This window comes from Larus michahellis, chromosome 21, assembly GCF_964199755.1.
Source record: "Larus michahellis chromosome 21, bLarMic1.1, whole genome shotgun sequence".
NCBI lineage: Eukaryota > Metazoa > Chordata > Aves > Charadriiformes > Laridae > Larus > Larus michahellis.
In genome coordinates this window covers 4,661,193-4,676,153 of record NC_133916.1, presented here as the reverse complement: position 1 = coordinate 4,676,153, position 14,961 = coordinate 4,661,193, and the positions used below count along the sequence as shown (strand labels likewise).

Here is a 14,961-nt window from a genome sequence, read left to right as displayed (position 1 = left end):
CCTCTCCACAACCTTCTGGCCGTACAGCGATGCTGGCAGGCTTCTCCCCTTCCTTCCTACCGCAGGGAAACTCTCCAGTTGGAAATAACTAAGCCTTCTCTGTCCTATTCTACACCGCAAAGGCTCGAGTGGATGTGAGCTTGGAAAAGCACCAGGTGACTTAAGCCCCCATGATGGCTTCTGCCTATAGCCCTCAGCTGGAAAATGGTCAGGCTGGCCTAAAATAAGGATGTTTTTTGTGGATCCAGTTCTGTCCCTATTCAACAGAGTTGTTCTGAGCAGTGGGAGGGTAAAAATGCCCGGGCTGCTGGCGGTGGTGCTCCTGGGCCCCTTAAGCCATCCTATTAACACCTCTAATCGCCTGTGCCAGGGCAATTTCCTGGTGGCTGCTGGCTGCGAGGCACCGCTCACCCGCCACTGCCCCGTATTAACACTTGTGATTGTTATGGGCGAGCAATTAGGCCACCCTCAGCCCAGCAAAGCGGCGGGAGCAATTATGACCATCCTATTAAAACTGACAGAGCTCGCTCTATATTTAGAAACACGGGGAGCTGGCTGCTTTATTTTTTTTCCCCTTCCTTAAACGATTTTCCCCAAGTCTCCATGGTCCATTTAGCTGGTTTCAGCCGCAGCCAGCTGTAAACTTTGGAGGGGGCATTCTCCGCTCCGAGCCATGTGCAATTGTTATTTCCTTCGATAATGAAGCCGGAGCTGGAGCGGTATCAGCGGCTGCGGGGGGGCTGTGCCAACGGGCCAGTTGTGCTCTGTCTTTAAATATCAAACCTCTCTCCAGCCCAACTGTAAATCCCCTGTGGGGGTGGGCGCTTGGTGGGTGAGATGGGAGAGGGTGGTCCGGAGAGGATGTGTCCCTCCTGGAGCCCAGGGTGCTGCCAGCACATCCTGGGGCGCGTCCCGTGCCTCCCCATCCTTTTTATCCCAGACCCCAAAGGGATGGGGGAAGCTGTGCGGAGCCTCCCCTGGGATGGCTGAGGGGATCTGGGGATAGGGGGGATGGAGGGCACCGGCAGCAGATGTGATGGGTGGGGGGAGGTCCTGAGGGATGTCCTGGGGGGGAGCGTCCCGATGTGGAGTCACAGTGCAGGTCCTGGGGGGAATCTTTGGTGCGGGGTCCTGGTGCAGGTCCCGGGGGGTTGGTGTTCCCGGTATGGGGTCCAGGGGGGCTTCCCGGTGTGGTTCCCGAGGTGGGGTCCCGGTGCGCGTCCTAGGGGTGTTCCCGATGCGGGGTCCTGATGCGGTTTTGGTGCGGGTTCCGGGGGAGGTTCCCGGTTCTGTTGCCGGGTGGGGGGGTCCCAGTGCGGGTCCCGGGGGCATTCCCGATGAGGAGTCCCGGTGATGATCCTGTGAGGGGGTCCCGGAGGGGGTTTCCCGGTGCGGGTCCCAGAGAGGTTCCCAGAGGTGAAACCCCGTGCGGGTCCCGTTGTGGGTCCCGGGGGTGGTTCCCGGTGCGGGTCCTAGAGGGGTTCCCAAGCGAGGATCCCGGTGCGGATCCCGGTGCCGTTCCCGGGGGATGATCCCGTTTCGGGTCCCGGAGGGGTTTCCGGGGGAGGATTCCGGTGCGGGTCCCAGGGAGGTTCCCGGGGGAGGATCCCGGTGCGGATCGCGGGGAGGTTCCCGGGGGGGCATCCCGTTGTGCGTCCCGGGGCTGGTCGCGGGGGTGGTTCCCAAGCGAGGATCCCGGTGCGGATCCCGGTGCCGTTCCCGGGGGATGATCCCGTTTCGGGTCCCGGAGGGGTTCCCGGGGGAGGATCCCGATGCGGGTCCCAGGGAGGTTCCCGGGGGAGGATCCCGGTGCGGGTCCCGGAGGGGGGTCCCGATGCGGGTCCGGTGCGGGTCCCGCTGACCTCACGATGCGGGCGGGCGCTGCCGCGGGAGGCGGGCGGGAGGCGGGCCGGTGACTCATGGCTTCCCAACGGCGGGCGGCTCCTCCCCGCGGCCGCCGGCCCCGCGGCAGCCCCCGGCACATGGGCCGCGGCTCCGGCGGCGCGGAGCTGGGCATGGCCGTGCCGCCCGGCCGCTGCCCCGACTGCCCGGGGCCGGAGCCGGGGGGCGGCGGCGGGGAGAGCCCCGCCGTGCCCCACCTCGGCATTGCGGTGGACGAGGGGGACGTGCTGCCCGGAGCGCTGCGGCTCATGCGGGAGCTGAGACCCGGCTGGGAGCCGGCCAGGGTGAAGACCAAGGTACGCCCCGCCGCGGGGGTGGGGGGGGAGCCTGCGCGGAGCCCCCCGGGGACCCGCCGCCGCAGCCCCGTCAGAGCCCACCCTGGGGGGCCGTAGGGTCCACCCGAGGGGGGCTGTGGGGCTCACCCCGAGGTGCTATAGGGCCCACCCTGAGGCAGCTATAGAGCTCACTCTGGGGGGGCTACAAGGGCCGCCTGAGGGGGACTGTAGGACCCACCGTGGGGGGCCATAGGACCTGCCAAGGAGGGTGCAGCATCCCGTCCCCCCACCCGCAGTTCTCCCCTCCCCTCCCACACCGTAACCGGGGCCCATCAGGTGCGTGAAGGTGTGACACCCCCACCCGCACAGGCTTTGGGGACCCCTCGGGCAGTCATGGAGCAGTGACAGTGAATGCCAATGTGTCCCCAGGGTCCCTCGAGGCTGCCAAGGTGGGTGAAGGCTGGGGGGCTACCAGGGTGGCTGGTCCCCCCCGGACTCTCCTCTGCAGGTGCTGCACCGGGTGCTGTGCAACAGTGCTGATCCTGAGAGCAGGATTTGGGTTATTTGGGGGCTTCCACCTTTGCCAGGTCGCGGGGGCTGAGCACAGGTTCGGATGGGAGCTGGGATGCAGCGCTGAGCTCCTGCACGGGACAGGGCTCGGCTGTCCCGAGCTGGCAGGGCTTTTGCTGGGAGCAAAACAGGGCTGGCAGCGGCCTGGCATGGATGTCCCTTTCCCCCTCCTCGCTTCTGCCCAGGGGGTGCCGGGTCTGGGGTGGAAACGCGAGGCTGGTGGTGTCTGTGCACTTAACGGGCTCCTGGTGATGGGCACGGGCATGTGGAGGTGGCGGAGCTGAGCGCGCTTAAGCGTATGTACGTGTGCATGCATGTCCTCTGAAGGCACACACTTCCCGTGTGCCTGGAGTGTCATTAAAAATGTATTAATAGCCAAGTGTAATTAAATACAAGAAGCTGCAGGAAAATACATATGAAAGGGCAGATGGCAAAAGGCAGGAAGCTGGGAGTTCGAGTTCCTCGGAGCAAATAGTTGTAGGGGCAGGAAATGTCTCGGGCTCCATGCAGCACCGAGCGCAGACCGCGGTGGCGATGGCTGTTTGAGAAGGACCCCAGCTCTCTGGTATCCAGGCTCTCTCCAGGCATCGGAGGGGGTCAGTGTTCAACAGCAGCTTGTGTGCGCGTGCATGTGTTTTTAATTAAAAAAAAAAAAAAAAAAAAGCAACAAACCAGCCACCAAAAAAAAACCCTTAGGAGTTGTGGGGGGAAAGCCTCCAGTTGCGTTTCTCGTAGCTGCTATTGCAAGAGCTGTTCGGGAGGGGATTGGAGCGGTGCGCCGGTCCTCAGCTGGTTCCTATTAGCGTTCCTGTTCGCTTTCCTCCGCGCGCTGGAGCCGTGCCCGCTTCACACCACCTCGTTGCACGGTGTCAGTGCACAGCTGCTTGCAGGGGCTGTACCAGGCTGCGCCGGTGACACGGGGGGAAAAGAAAAATAATCTCCCGGCGCTTTGGGGCAGGGTCTGGGCGCTCAGTCTCCCCTGCCCACCCTCTGCTTGCTGGGGGCTTCAGCTCCCTGTGCTCCAGGTTGTGCCCGCTTTCCAGGGCTCTGGCTCCTCATCCTTTACGCTCTGTCCCTGGGCAGAAGCATCTCCGTACCGAGAAGGCACAGGCGGTATCGGTGAGTCAGCCAGCCGCGCTATCAGGGAAGCACGCACTCCTCCATCCCTCATCCGGCGATAAGAAGAGCAACAGCGACGTGGAGCCAAACCCCTGTGAGGACTCTGGCATGGTTGGACTTTTGTTAGCCCGACTTTGGCAACGAGGTGCCCTGCTGCAGCCTGGCCCTGGGCTGCTGGAGCTGGGGGTGCCAGCGCTGCGGGGTCTCACGGCAGACGCAGCACCGGGGTGTCGGATGGAGCTGCTTCGCTTCAGCATCTTTGCACAGGGCTTGGGTCTTGCTTTGCATTTAATCGCCGCAAGGCTCCAGGTGTGGAGTCACATTCGCTTTCCCCATCTCCCTGCTGTCACACAACCACAGCGGGGAAGGATTCGGGCTGGTAGCAGCGCCGTGGCCCCGTTGATAGCTGACTGCACTTTGGATCCACAGGGAACGGCATCAGGCGTCTGCCAAGCAGCTGCAGTTGTTCCTCAGGAGCTGGGGGAGCTGCCGCCTCCAAAGCAGGCGAGCCCCTGCGTGCGTGTGTGCAGGTTGCTGGCGAACCACGTGTGAGTCTCCAAAGTTAGTGGTCTGGAATTCAGGGGGGGATAAGGCTCAGTAATCCCATTAAACCCTCTGGAAAGGGCTGACGGGGCTGTGGAGCAGCAAAACAAAGCAGCGCCAGGACTTTGCCAGGACTGAGCATCTCAATGTGGAGCCGTTCACCTGCGGCCGACGTGCGGGTGGCTGATGGGGGGCACCGGCCCCGAGTGCAACGTCTTCAGCGTGGATGGGCCATGGCACCTTTCGCTTGCTGAATTTCTGGCCTCTGGGGCCTGGCAGAAGAAGGAGAGGAGAGAGCCGAGCGTGGCACCATGTGGAAACACAGATTATCTGCCCTGGGAAAAGCAGCTCAGTTGCTTGAGAAGCTTCAGCCCACCCCAGCTGCAGCCGAGGGGCAGCAGCCTGCTGGGACATGGTGGCCCACTCACCGCCTGCCATGCTCGCCCCGAATCCAACACCAGCCAGCTGTGAAAAGAGGGGTGTTAGCGCCGTCTAACTCCGGGTGTCTCATTCCAGTGCTTTGAGTTTCCCTCAGGAGGCTGCATGGGGAGCCCTATATATAGGCACCCTATATAGGAGCGTGAGTTGCTGAGTGGGATGTCTAAAATTAGCTCTCCCACCCCCGAACACCGCTGCTGCCATAGCACGCGCCCTCGCCCCCCTCCCGCTCCACCAGCATCACACCTGCTCCGGCTCCCCCAGCCCGAAGGGGATAAAGAAATCGCTATCGTGGGGAGCAGCGGCTCCTCGGCACACTCAGCCTCGGTGCCGAGCATCCCCGCCTGCGTGGGGCCGAGCGAGCATCCCCGCCTGCGTGGGGCCAGGCATCCCCGCCTGCGTGGGGCTGAGCATCCCGCCTGCATGGGGCCGAGCGAGCATCCCCGCCTGCGTGGGGCTGAGCATCCGCGCCTGCGTGGGCGATGATGGGGCAGGGGTTCTCCTGTGGGGTGACCTGGGTGCACCGGAGGCCACTGAAATCTCCGCGGGATGGGGAGAGGAGCCCGGTGCGGGCAGCGGCGGCAGCCCCTGCATGTGCGCGGGCAGGCGGCCAAGCCGGGGCGGCGGGAGAACAAAACTCTCTTTCCATCTGTGAGGAGCCATCAGAGCGATGACACGAGATGTCCCCAGCAGAGACGTCCCTGCCTATCAGCGACCCAGCCCCGTGGGGAGGGTCGGGAGGAGGAGATGGGGGTGGTGGTGTTTGCTCCGTGTTGTTTGCTCATTCAGGGTTTGGGGTTTTTTTGGGTGGTTTGTTTGGTTGGGTTTTTTTCATTTTGTGCCAAAAGACTTACACTGATTTTTTTCGGGAGTGATTCCCAGGGCTGCTCGGGTGCCAAGCGTGCTGGAGGCACATCTGACCTGAGCTGTTCCTGAGCTTCCAGGTGAAAAAATGGCAGGATTTCCACCCAAACCGCTAGCTTGTGGCTCCATGCAGAGCCCCAGTACACTCGTGAGCCTCGAGGCCTTGCAAACTCGTGTCATCTGCTGCGGGAGCTTTCCTGGCTGCCGTGGGCGCTGCTGCTTCGTGCTCTCTTTTGCCTGTTATTGCCTTTGCCGTGTTGCTTTCTCCCTGCTGGTGGGGAAGGGGTTTCCCCCGTGCCCGGCTGGCACGGTGGGCATGTACGAGCGTCGTCTCTGCCGCCCCTCTTCCCCTCCAGCTCTTCACCGACGGCATCACCAACAAGCTCGTGGCCTGCTACACGGACGAGGGCATGGCGGACGCGGTGCTGGTCCGCGTCTACGGCAGGAAGACGGAGCTGTTTGTGGACCGGGAGACGGAGCTGAGGAACTTCCAGGTGCTGCGTGCCCACGGCTGCGCCCCCGACCTCTACTGCGCCTTCCAGAATGGGCTCTGCTACCAGTTCCTGCCGGGCATCGCACTGGGGCCCCACCACGTGCGGGACCCCCACATCTTCAGGTGCGCGGGTCCGGAGAGGAAAGAAACGCGGGATGGGGAAAGCAGCAAGGGGTTTGCTCCGTGTTTCCAGCTCTCCCCCTCGCCGCCTTTGCTCCAGATGGGTGCTCGGGCATCGCGGGTGGGCACAGACCTGGTGCTGGGGGATAAATGGGCCAAGCTGCAGCCAGGTTTATCACCATGCTTTTAAAGCATCAGCTTTCGGTGAATAAAGAGCACTGCATGAGAACCGCAGCTTTTACCTGGCAAGGTGAATGCTGCCTTGGACCCGGACGGGGTCTGGAAATGCCGCAGAGGCTCGCAGCTGAGGTGGGGGGGAGTTTCAGCTGTGCTGACCCTGCGTTTTTAAACACAGCCTTTGAGAAACCCCCCTTGAGGCTGGTTTTGAGGAATCCTAGAATAGTTTGGCTTAGAACGGACCTTAAAGCCCACCCAGTGCCACCCCTGCCCTGGGCAGGGACACCTCCCACCAGCCCAGGTTGCTCCAAGCCCCGTCCAACCTGGCCTTGAACCCCTCCAGGGATGGGGCAGCCACAGCTTCTCTGGGCAACCTGGGCCAGGGGCTCACCGCCCTCACAGCAAAGAATTTCTTCCTCAGATCTCATCTAAATTAGGAGCACTCCTCTCGGGAATGCTGCTGCGCGGCCACCTCCCACCCGCGCATCCCTGTTCCCTTCCAGGCTGGTGGCCCAGGAGATGGCCCGGGTACACGCCATCCACGCCAACGGGAGCCTCCCCAAGCCCATCCTCTGGCAGAAGCTGCACAAATACCTCACCCTCGTGAAGACGGATCTCAGCCCAAAGGTATCCAACCCCAGGTAAAGGCAGAGGGATCCCAAAGAGCCAGGCTCTGGCTTGGGCATCCACTGCCCACCCATCTCTAAGTCTTCCTTGTATGGGACCGGGGGGAAGAGCCCCGGTTCCCAGGTAAAGCCTCTGTGGGTATCTGGGGCTGGTGAGTGGTGATGATGGATCCGGCCACGTGGTCACTTCGGGATCACCATCCCTCCATGAGTAAAGTTGTGGCCAAGCTCCCCCAAGAGCAGGCGGGATGGAGGCATCTCCGTGCACCCGTCAGCATCTTTCCTGCCGGTCCAGGAGCAGGGTTAGGGCAGAGACAGCTCTGGGGGGTGTCTGTACAGCACCCAGGCAGGATCCAGCCTGAGCCAGAGACTCCCACCCACTGTAATAATCCGCCTCCTCCTCCTCCTCCCTGCAAACCTAGCCAGCATTTTAAGCCCTCCTTAGAATAAGCTGAAGCTCAAGCCCTTCTTACAGGGCTTCTTACAGCCCGTCCACAGCGCAGCTCACGGTGGTGGAGGGGACGCTAGAAACCCAGTGTAGATTTCAGCAGCCAGTCCCTACTTCAAACCCGTTCATCCCATTTCTGGGAGCCTGAGTTCACGGCAGGTGAGTGCCGGGCTGTCAGAGAAGGATGCGGGCAGCCCCAAGAGGTGGCGGAGGTGAATGAACCCCAAGGCAAGCGAATAATTAACCTGTTCCTTGAGCGGCGGTGGCAGGACAGGGCTTTTCTCAGCCCTCGCCCTGCCACAGGCTGACTTTACCCGAGCCTCCGCCTCCAGTGCAGCCAATTAGGTAATCATTAACTGGCTCTCTTCTTGGAATTGAAACTTCTGAGGTTACAGAGAGGGTACGTGCCCTGGCAGCATCCAAAACAAATTTCCCGTTGCCTGGGGCTTAGTCGGGTGCTTTGGGAGCGAGTGCTTGGGGGGGCTCAGTGGCTGGTTGGGTGAATTTGGGGGAGGGATGGCAAGAAGGGAAGGGCTTGAGGCTGCACCATGGCATCTGCTGGGTGCCCTGGGTACCACATAGAATAGAATCATAGAATGTGTTGGGTTGGAAGGGACCCCTAAATGCCATCCAGCCCAACCCCCCTGCAGTGAGCAGGGACATCGTGAACTAGATCAGGTCGCTCAGAGCCTCATCCAGCCTGGCCTTGAATGTCTCCAGGGATGGGGCCTCCAACCCCTCTCTGGGCAACCTGGGCCAGTGTCTCACCACCCTCAGTGTAAAGAACTTCTTCCTAATGTCTCATCTAAACCTCCCTGCTCTGGTTTAAAACCATTGCCCCTCGTCCTGTCACTACATGCCCTTGCAAACAGCCCCTCCCCAGCTTTCCTGGAGCCCCTTTAGGGACTGGAAGGGGCTGGAAGGTCTCCCCGGAGCCTTCTCTTCTCCAGGCTGAACCCCCCCAGCTCTCTCAGCCTGTCCTCACAGCAGAGGGGCTCCAGCCCTTGGATCATCTTTGTGGCCCTCCTCTGGACCCTCTCCAACAGCTCCGTGTCCTTCTTGTGCTGAGGGCTCCAGAGCTGGACGCAGTACTCCAGGTGGGGTCTCACGAGAGCAGAGTAGAGGGGACCACGCAGCACACCGGGCAATGTCCCCCCCAAACCTGACCTTCCCCCCAACAAAAGCAGCCTCGTTACCTTTGTGTCACCGATGAGTTCGTTTATAAAATGCGCGGAGGGAAGCAAGGGGCAACGCTGTCCCCCTGCCCCCGCGGGAGGTTCCCCGTGAGCAGAAGTGATTCCACCCCGTCCCCTTCCCCAGCCTCCAGCAGGACGTGCCCAGCCTGGAGATGCTCGAACACGAGCTGGCCTGGATGAAGGAAACGCTCTCTCAGCTGGGGTCCCCCATCGTCCTTTGCCACAACGACCTGCTCTGCAAGAACATCATCTACGACGGGACGCGAGGTTCGTGGCAGCAGCTTCGCCTGCGCGACGGAGGGCTCTGTCCCTCGCCCACCTCCCGAGGGCTGGCGGCTCCATCTCCAGCCCCTCTCACAGCCCCTGCCTTTGCCTCCGCAGAGCACGTGCGCTTCATAGACTACGAGTACACCGGCTACAACTACCAGGCTTTCGACATCGGAAACCACTTTAACGAGTTTGCGGGTGAGTTGGGCACCTTTCCATGGCACCGAAGCCCCCCCTCCCCCCCACCCCACCATCAGTTGCAGTGGTTGCTCCGAGGTGTCCCGGTCCCTGGGGATGGAGGAGGCAGTTGCATCCCCAGTTCCGTGGTGGGAAATGGGGCAGCTCCTGGGCTGCCCGGGGTTCGAGCGATGTGCGAGGGATGTCTCTGCTGGCGGTGGGTGCCGTGCCGGCGGTGAGCAGCCTGCTGGGATGCAATGCCTGCACGAACCCAGCTCTTAACCACGCTGGGTGCGTGCCTCGAATCGGCGGGTTGATCCCCGCCTCGTGCACGCCTGGAGCTTGCAGGGGTTTCGCTCAGCCGGTCCTGCCCTGTGGCCACGTCGCTTTGCCCTGGATAAGCTCTTCCTTTCGCCCTTCTCGCCCCTCGGGCATCGCTGACCCCGGCTCCCCTTGCAGGCGTGAAGGAGGTGGATTACCGCCTCTACCCCAGCAAGGAGACCCAGCTGCAGTGGCTGCGCTCCTACCTGCAGGCCTACAAGCAGCTCACCCAGGGGGACGGCGGAGGCGCGGGGGTGTCCGAGGAGGAGCTGGAGGCTCTCTACGTGCAAGTGAACAAGTTTTCTTTGGTGAGTGGCGGAGGTGGGAAGGAGCCAGCCTCTCTCGAGGGCTTCTCGGGGGACGGGTTTCCCTCTGCTCTGAGCTGGGGCTTCGTGCTGGCGAGGATGGGGGTGCAGGTACCAGCCGGGGGGGTTTGGGGGCACCTGGGGCTGCCCCCAAGAGCCTGGCTGCACCTCAAACACACTGAGCCCTCGGGCAAGGTCAAAGATAGCGCTGGCTACCTGCCATCCCACTGACACATGCCAAGGGACAGCATGTCTCTGACAGCTTGTGACCTTGGGCATCCCTTCAGAGAGGCCAGGTGGACCCTGGGCACAGCTGAACATGAGGAAATCCTCTTTGGTGAACACTGTGGACAGGTGGAGCTGGTTTTCTGGTAACTTAGGGCAAAATCTCAGCTGGTTTCCTGGCTGGAGCTGCCAGGAGGGACATCCCGGCTGCCAACGCAGAAGCTGCTACCCTGAGCACGTTGTGCGGCTGTTCAGCATCCTTCCTGCTGGCATCCCTCGCCCGGGCTGGGACCAGCCTCCGGAGCGTATAACAACACCCGTGTGGGCCAGCCCCAGCTGGCTGCCACCCCGCGTCCTGTCGTCACAGCCACGGGACTTCTGGGACCCGGCCAGGAGAGGCGCGAGCGACTCATCCCACGGGCAGGGATGCTCCGTGCCCATCTCTGATCCTTGCTTTGTCTGTTGCAGGCATCCCATTTCCTCTGGGCATGCTGGGGCCTGATCCAGGATAAATACTCTACCATAGACTTTAACTTCTTAAGGTGAGTCCACCGGGGCTGGGGGGCACTTGCTCCCAGTGCAATTCAGTGTTAGATGATTGGAGCAAGAGGATCCCAATGATCCCTCCGTGCCGGAGGGATCCTCCGAGGCAAGGGGACAAGGGGCTGGGACACGGTAGTCTCACGTCTGTCCTTCTTGCCTCTCTCGGCAGATATGCAAAGCTAAGGTTTAAACAGTACTTCAAGATGAAGCCGGTGGTCACAGCCCTGCAGATTTCTAAATAGCAGCTCCGGCCCGAGAGACCCTGAGCTATTTTGTCCTTGCTGCGTCCACAGCCCTCGCATCCCCCTCGCCCCTTCCCCGCCCCAGCCGGGGGCGAGGGCAGGTCCTGATGGTGGGAAGGGGGAGAGGAGATCCGTCCCAGCCACCGGCCAAAGGAGACCCTGGACATACCTGAGACTGGACCATGAGATGCTCAAGAGGACCACGGCCTCGGAGAGGCCCCTGCCGACGCGAGGAAGCCTCACCATCGCCTTAACGCCGAGTCCCGGCTCGGCCCCGGTGCCCAGCAGGTCGGTGCTTTGCTGGCACTGCTGCTGCTCGGCCTGGCACCCGGATTGCTCCCTCTGTGCTGTCCCCGAGGGGGAAAACGGGTGCCACCATCTGCCCAGGAGCCCCCAGAGCTGCCCAGCTGCTTTACCTGCCCAATGCACACGCTGTGCCCGTCGCCTTTGCTGCTCCCTCCCTCCCCTCTTGCCTTGCCCGCTGGGGCTCCCACCCCCAAACCAGCACCTTTCATGGGTCAGTATCGATGCCGGGCTTGGGGCTGTGTCTGAGCATGGGACCCTTTTTCACGAGGCGTGGGTGCTGCTGTGCTCCACCTTGCATGGTGCAAAGCATCAAGGGGAGGCAATAGCCATGAGCCACGTGGGTTTGGGATTAGCGAGCTTTTGCCGATGGGCACTGGGTGCCTGCACCTCCTGCTCAGCCCACAGCTGGCTCTGCTTTTCCCCACGGATACGGTCTCCCAGACTCCCATTAGCTCCCTGCTCCCGTCATGGCTTCCCTCGTAGCATCCCACGCTGCCAGAGCACGGGGGTCCCAGCTCTGTCTCCCCCATGGCCAGGGGGTCGGTCCTGTCCCCAACATGGGCACCATCCCTGTGCTCCTCTCGTGGCTGTGTCCCTGCGTGGGACCCCCTGACCGGAGGCTGAACGGAGCCAACCTGCTCCATGACCTGGGCACAGCTTCATCCCCTCTCAGCACTCGGCTGCTCCCCCACAACAGGCTCTGCAAGGGTGAGCCTGGCCCGCTGAGCACTGGCCAGCTCATGACAGCGGTTGTGGGGGTGGAATCGGACCCCTCTGCCCCTGCCTTGGCTGCTTGGCGAGGGGTATGGGGACAAGGCGGCTGTCCCTGTCCCCTCTGCAGGGGCACAGGAACCTGCCCCAGCAAGAACCGGGACTCGTTGCATCTGGTGTTCGTTTTGGTGCAAAATAAAAGCTGCTGGTAGCTGGAAATGCGGGATGGCGGATCTGTGGGCACTGGCGCAGGACGTGTGCCGGAGCAGGGGCAGCACCCCTGGGACCTGGGGGTGCGCTCAGCCCTTCTCCTGCAGCTGGGGAGGGCCAGAGCAGGAGCAGAGATGCTGGCAGAGGCTTTTCCTGACAGGGTGGGCTTGCTGATGTCCCCCCCTCCATGCTCCTGAGCTCCCTTCAGGCGTTTGCATGCAGCGCTCGCTGCCCCTTCCCTGCTGGCAGCATCTGCTGGGGATTGTCCTTGTCCCAGAGCAGTGCCCTGTGGTTTGAAACAGCCTTCTGCAGAGACAAAGGCTGATCCCACATCTTCATCGTGCCACCCCCACCACCCTCCCTCAGGCCCTGCTGGGCTCCGGCTCTGGCAAGGGCAAGTGGGGCCACTTGGCTGCAGCGGGCACCGGGCAGAGGAGGCTGAACCCCAACCCCTCTGCCAATGTGGGGCAAGCCCTCGTGGAAAACACAGGTAAGAGGTGGGAAGGAGAAGGGAAACAGCCCGGGAGCCACCACGGGCAGACAGGGCAGGAGGAAGTGCTGGGAAACAGCACGAGTGACAACATCGCAGGGAGCAAGAGCCTTGGGAGGGGGCTGTGCTGGGAGAGGGGCACGGAGCACCCTCCGTCTGTGCTCCGACTGCCGGGGGTGAGAGCTCCACATCCAGCCCCCAGCCCCAGGCTGGCAAAGCCCAGACCCAGATCTCTGCTCCAAAAAGTCATCTTTATTGTGCCAAGGGGTTGGGGGGCTGGGGGTGGGAAACGGGACAATTGTAAACAAGTATGTGAAATATACAGGTTAAGTTACTCATCATCTTATTAACAAAATAAAGCTCTATCTATATTTACAGTCTTTAAAAAAAAAAAAAAAAAAAAAGAGAGAGAGAAAGAGGGGAAGAGCTGCATCTTTGTCGGGCACATCTTCTCCCAGCCCCCTCTGCAGCCCAGCCCAGCCCAGCCCACCCTGGGAGCCGGCACCCCTTCCCCAGGGACCCCAGCCAGAGCAGCACAGGGAGGGGGAATAAATAATGCACTGACAAAAGGAAAGAGAGGAGAGAGGCATTTGCTGGGTGGGCGAGGAGGCAGGACCCTCCCTTGGATAAACACCATCCTGACGCAGCCCCGCGGGGAGCGGGAGAGCTCCGGACCCCCCCGCTCTGGGGCTGAGGACATGGCTCTGCTGCAAAGTCCCCGCTGCAGGGCTCGTCGTGTCCCCCTCCTCCCCGCTGCAGCCTGGAGCGTGGGCAGCCGCGGCCCCTTCTGCACCCCCGGCAAGGTCCCCGCGGTGCCAGGCTGTGGCTGCAGCCGGGGCTGCGGTGCCTGTTTCTGGCTGTTGCCACAGGGCGGTGCACGGACTCTGCGCGCAGCCGGACACTGTGCACGCACAGCCGGACACCCTGTACGTACAGCCGGACACCGAGCACGCACACCCGGACACCGTGCATGCCCAGCCACCCTGCACCCCACACACCCCTGGGCCAGGCTCTGACCGGAGCAAGGTATTTTTTTTTTTTAAATTATTTCCTTTTTTTTTTTTTTTTAAATTGCTGTTATTTTTTCGCTCCCTCTGTGCTTTTTGCGCTGCAGGTCACAGGTGGAGCCCGCAGCTCGCAGAGCCGGGGTGCGGGAGGGAGAGGTGCCCAGGGATGGACGGGGCACAAAGGGGGCACGTACCCACCACAGCCGGGGCTGGTGCCCGGGGCAGGGGCCGGCGGGGGGGGCCGGGGTAACGGCGCAGCCATGGAACAGGCACCCGCTTTATTTACAAAGTGGGCCAGAGCTGTCAGGAGCACAAAGGGCTCCTCGGAGCCTTTGGCTGGTACTGGGGCCAGGCGAGAGCTAAAAATGGCTCCATGGGAATTTGCTGGCAGGCTCTAAAGACCGAGTGGGAAATGTGGCGGGGAGGTCAGGCCGGGCTGAACGAGGGACAAACGTGTCTCCATCCCATGTCCCCCGCAGCGGGGGCTGGCAGCCACCGCAGGTGAGGCTCTCTGCAAGGGACCGGTGGGTGCTGCAGGGCTGGGAGATGCTCAGGAGGTTTTCCCGCACCCCGATACCCTCGGATCCCTCCCAGGGGGCTGCGAGCGGGTAACAGCTCAGCAGCCCTGACACCCGCAACCCTGGGCTAGGTGACTTCACCTCCCCATGTCCCTGTCACCAGAGCAGGACCAAGCTGCAGAGCCACGTTCCCGGCAGCTGGAGCCCTTGCCAAGTTGCCCAGCGGGGTCAGCATGTCCCAGCCACGGCCCCACGCAACCGGCAGCGCACGTCATGGCTCATCCCACCCAAAACGCTGGTTGCCCACCATGGGATATGCCGGGAGCATCCACGTGCAGGCAGCAGCGACTCCTGCCTCCTGGGGTAGCAGCTCTCATCTGCTCCCAGCACAGCCCTTTGTCCGGATCCTGTCCCATGGGGGGATGCTCTGCCCTCCTTTTTGGTGGCAGCCAGCCCTGCCACCCCCACCCACCGCCCCCCTGAGCCCCCTCCCCCCTCAGTCTGTCAGCACCACCAGCTCGCCGTCGCTCTTGTCCTCGCCCTCCGAGTCCTCCTCCTCGCTGTAGCGGTACATCTCGCCGTCGGCCACCGAGTGCCCGTCGTCAGCGCCGTCACCCTCCTTGAGGCTGCGGGTGTTGACGATGACGGGCATGCTGGGGTCCATGCCGCGGGGCAGGTAGTGCTCCATCAGGGGGGGCGTCAGCTGCATCCCCACCGGCCGCTGGTACAGCACGTCTGAGGAGGCGGGGGGCATCTGGCTGCCCTGGGGCCTGCAGGACAGGGGAATGCAATCACCGGCCGGGGGGTCAGGGCACTCTCCTTGCCTCCCCCGCCCCGTGGGCCCCCTCAGACGGGAGGAAAGGGCGCA

General features: G+C 62.5%; 2 protein-coding genes across 10 annotated transcripts in view; one reads left to right on the top strand and one right to left on the bottom strand.

Moving 5' to 3' along the window:
* The first annotated feature begins 563 nt into the window (after positions 1 to 563).
* On the top strand, positions 564 to 12,087 carry ETNK2 (ethanolamine kinase 2). Of its 5 annotated transcripts, XR_012584345.1 has the most exons (9): positions 568 to 2,198; positions 3,831 to 3,960; positions 6,068 to 6,327; positions 7,005 to 7,142; positions 8,896 to 9,038; positions 9,153 to 9,236; positions 9,675 to 9,844; positions 10,535 to 10,608; positions 10,779 to 12,087. XR_012584345.1 is itself a non-coding variant. In XM_074564140.1 (8 exons), the coding sequence occupies exons 1-7, from the start codon at positions 1,920 to 1,922 to the stop codon at positions 10,576 to 10,578; spliced, it is 1,044 nt and encodes a 347-aa protein (XP_074420241.1). In that variant the 5' UTR covers positions 573 to 1,919; the 3' UTR covers positions 10,579 to 10,608; positions 10,779 to 12,087. The 5 variants fall into 5 exon arrangements, 3 of the variants coding, with proteins under 3 accessions (XP_074420241.1, XP_074420240.1, XP_074420243.1); XR_012584346.1 differs by lacking the exon at positions 10,779 to 12,087 and having other exon boundaries at positions 564 to 2,198; positions 9,749 to 9,844; positions 10,535 to 10,574; XM_074564140.1 differs by lacking the exon at positions 3,831 to 3,960 and having other exon boundaries at positions 573 to 2,198; positions 9,749 to 9,844.
* Positions 12,088 to 12,765: 678 nt separating this feature from the next.
* SOX13 (SRY-box transcription factor 13) overlaps positions 12,766 to 14,961 on the bottom strand; it is a 42,745-nt gene continuing 40,549 nt past the window's right edge. For all 5 annotated transcript variants that reach the window (XM_074564134.1, XM_074564138.1, XM_074564137.1 and 2 more), the window contains exon 14: positions 12,766 to 14,863. In XM_074564134.1, coding sequence (XP_074420235.1) covers positions 14,590 to 14,863 — 274 coding nt within the window. In that variant the 3' untranslated portion in view covers positions 12,766 to 14,589. The remainder of the gene's footprint in view (positions 14,864 to 14,961) is intronic.

Excerpts from the sequence above, each read along its gene's own strand:
- ETNK2 (XM_074564139.1), top strand. The coding sequence starts at position 1,920 with ATGGCTTCCCAACGGCGGGCGGCTCCTCCCCGCGGCCGCCGGCCCCGC. Across the intron at positions 9,237-9,674 it reads CCACTTTAACGAGTTTGCGG|GCGTGAAGGAGGTGGATTAC; the intron begins GTGAGTTGGGCA and ends CTCCCCTTGCAG. Across the intron at positions 10,609-10,778 it reads ATAGACTTTAACTTCTTAAG|ATATGCAAAGCTAAGGTTTA; the intron begins GTGAGTCCACCG and ends CTCTCTCGGCAG.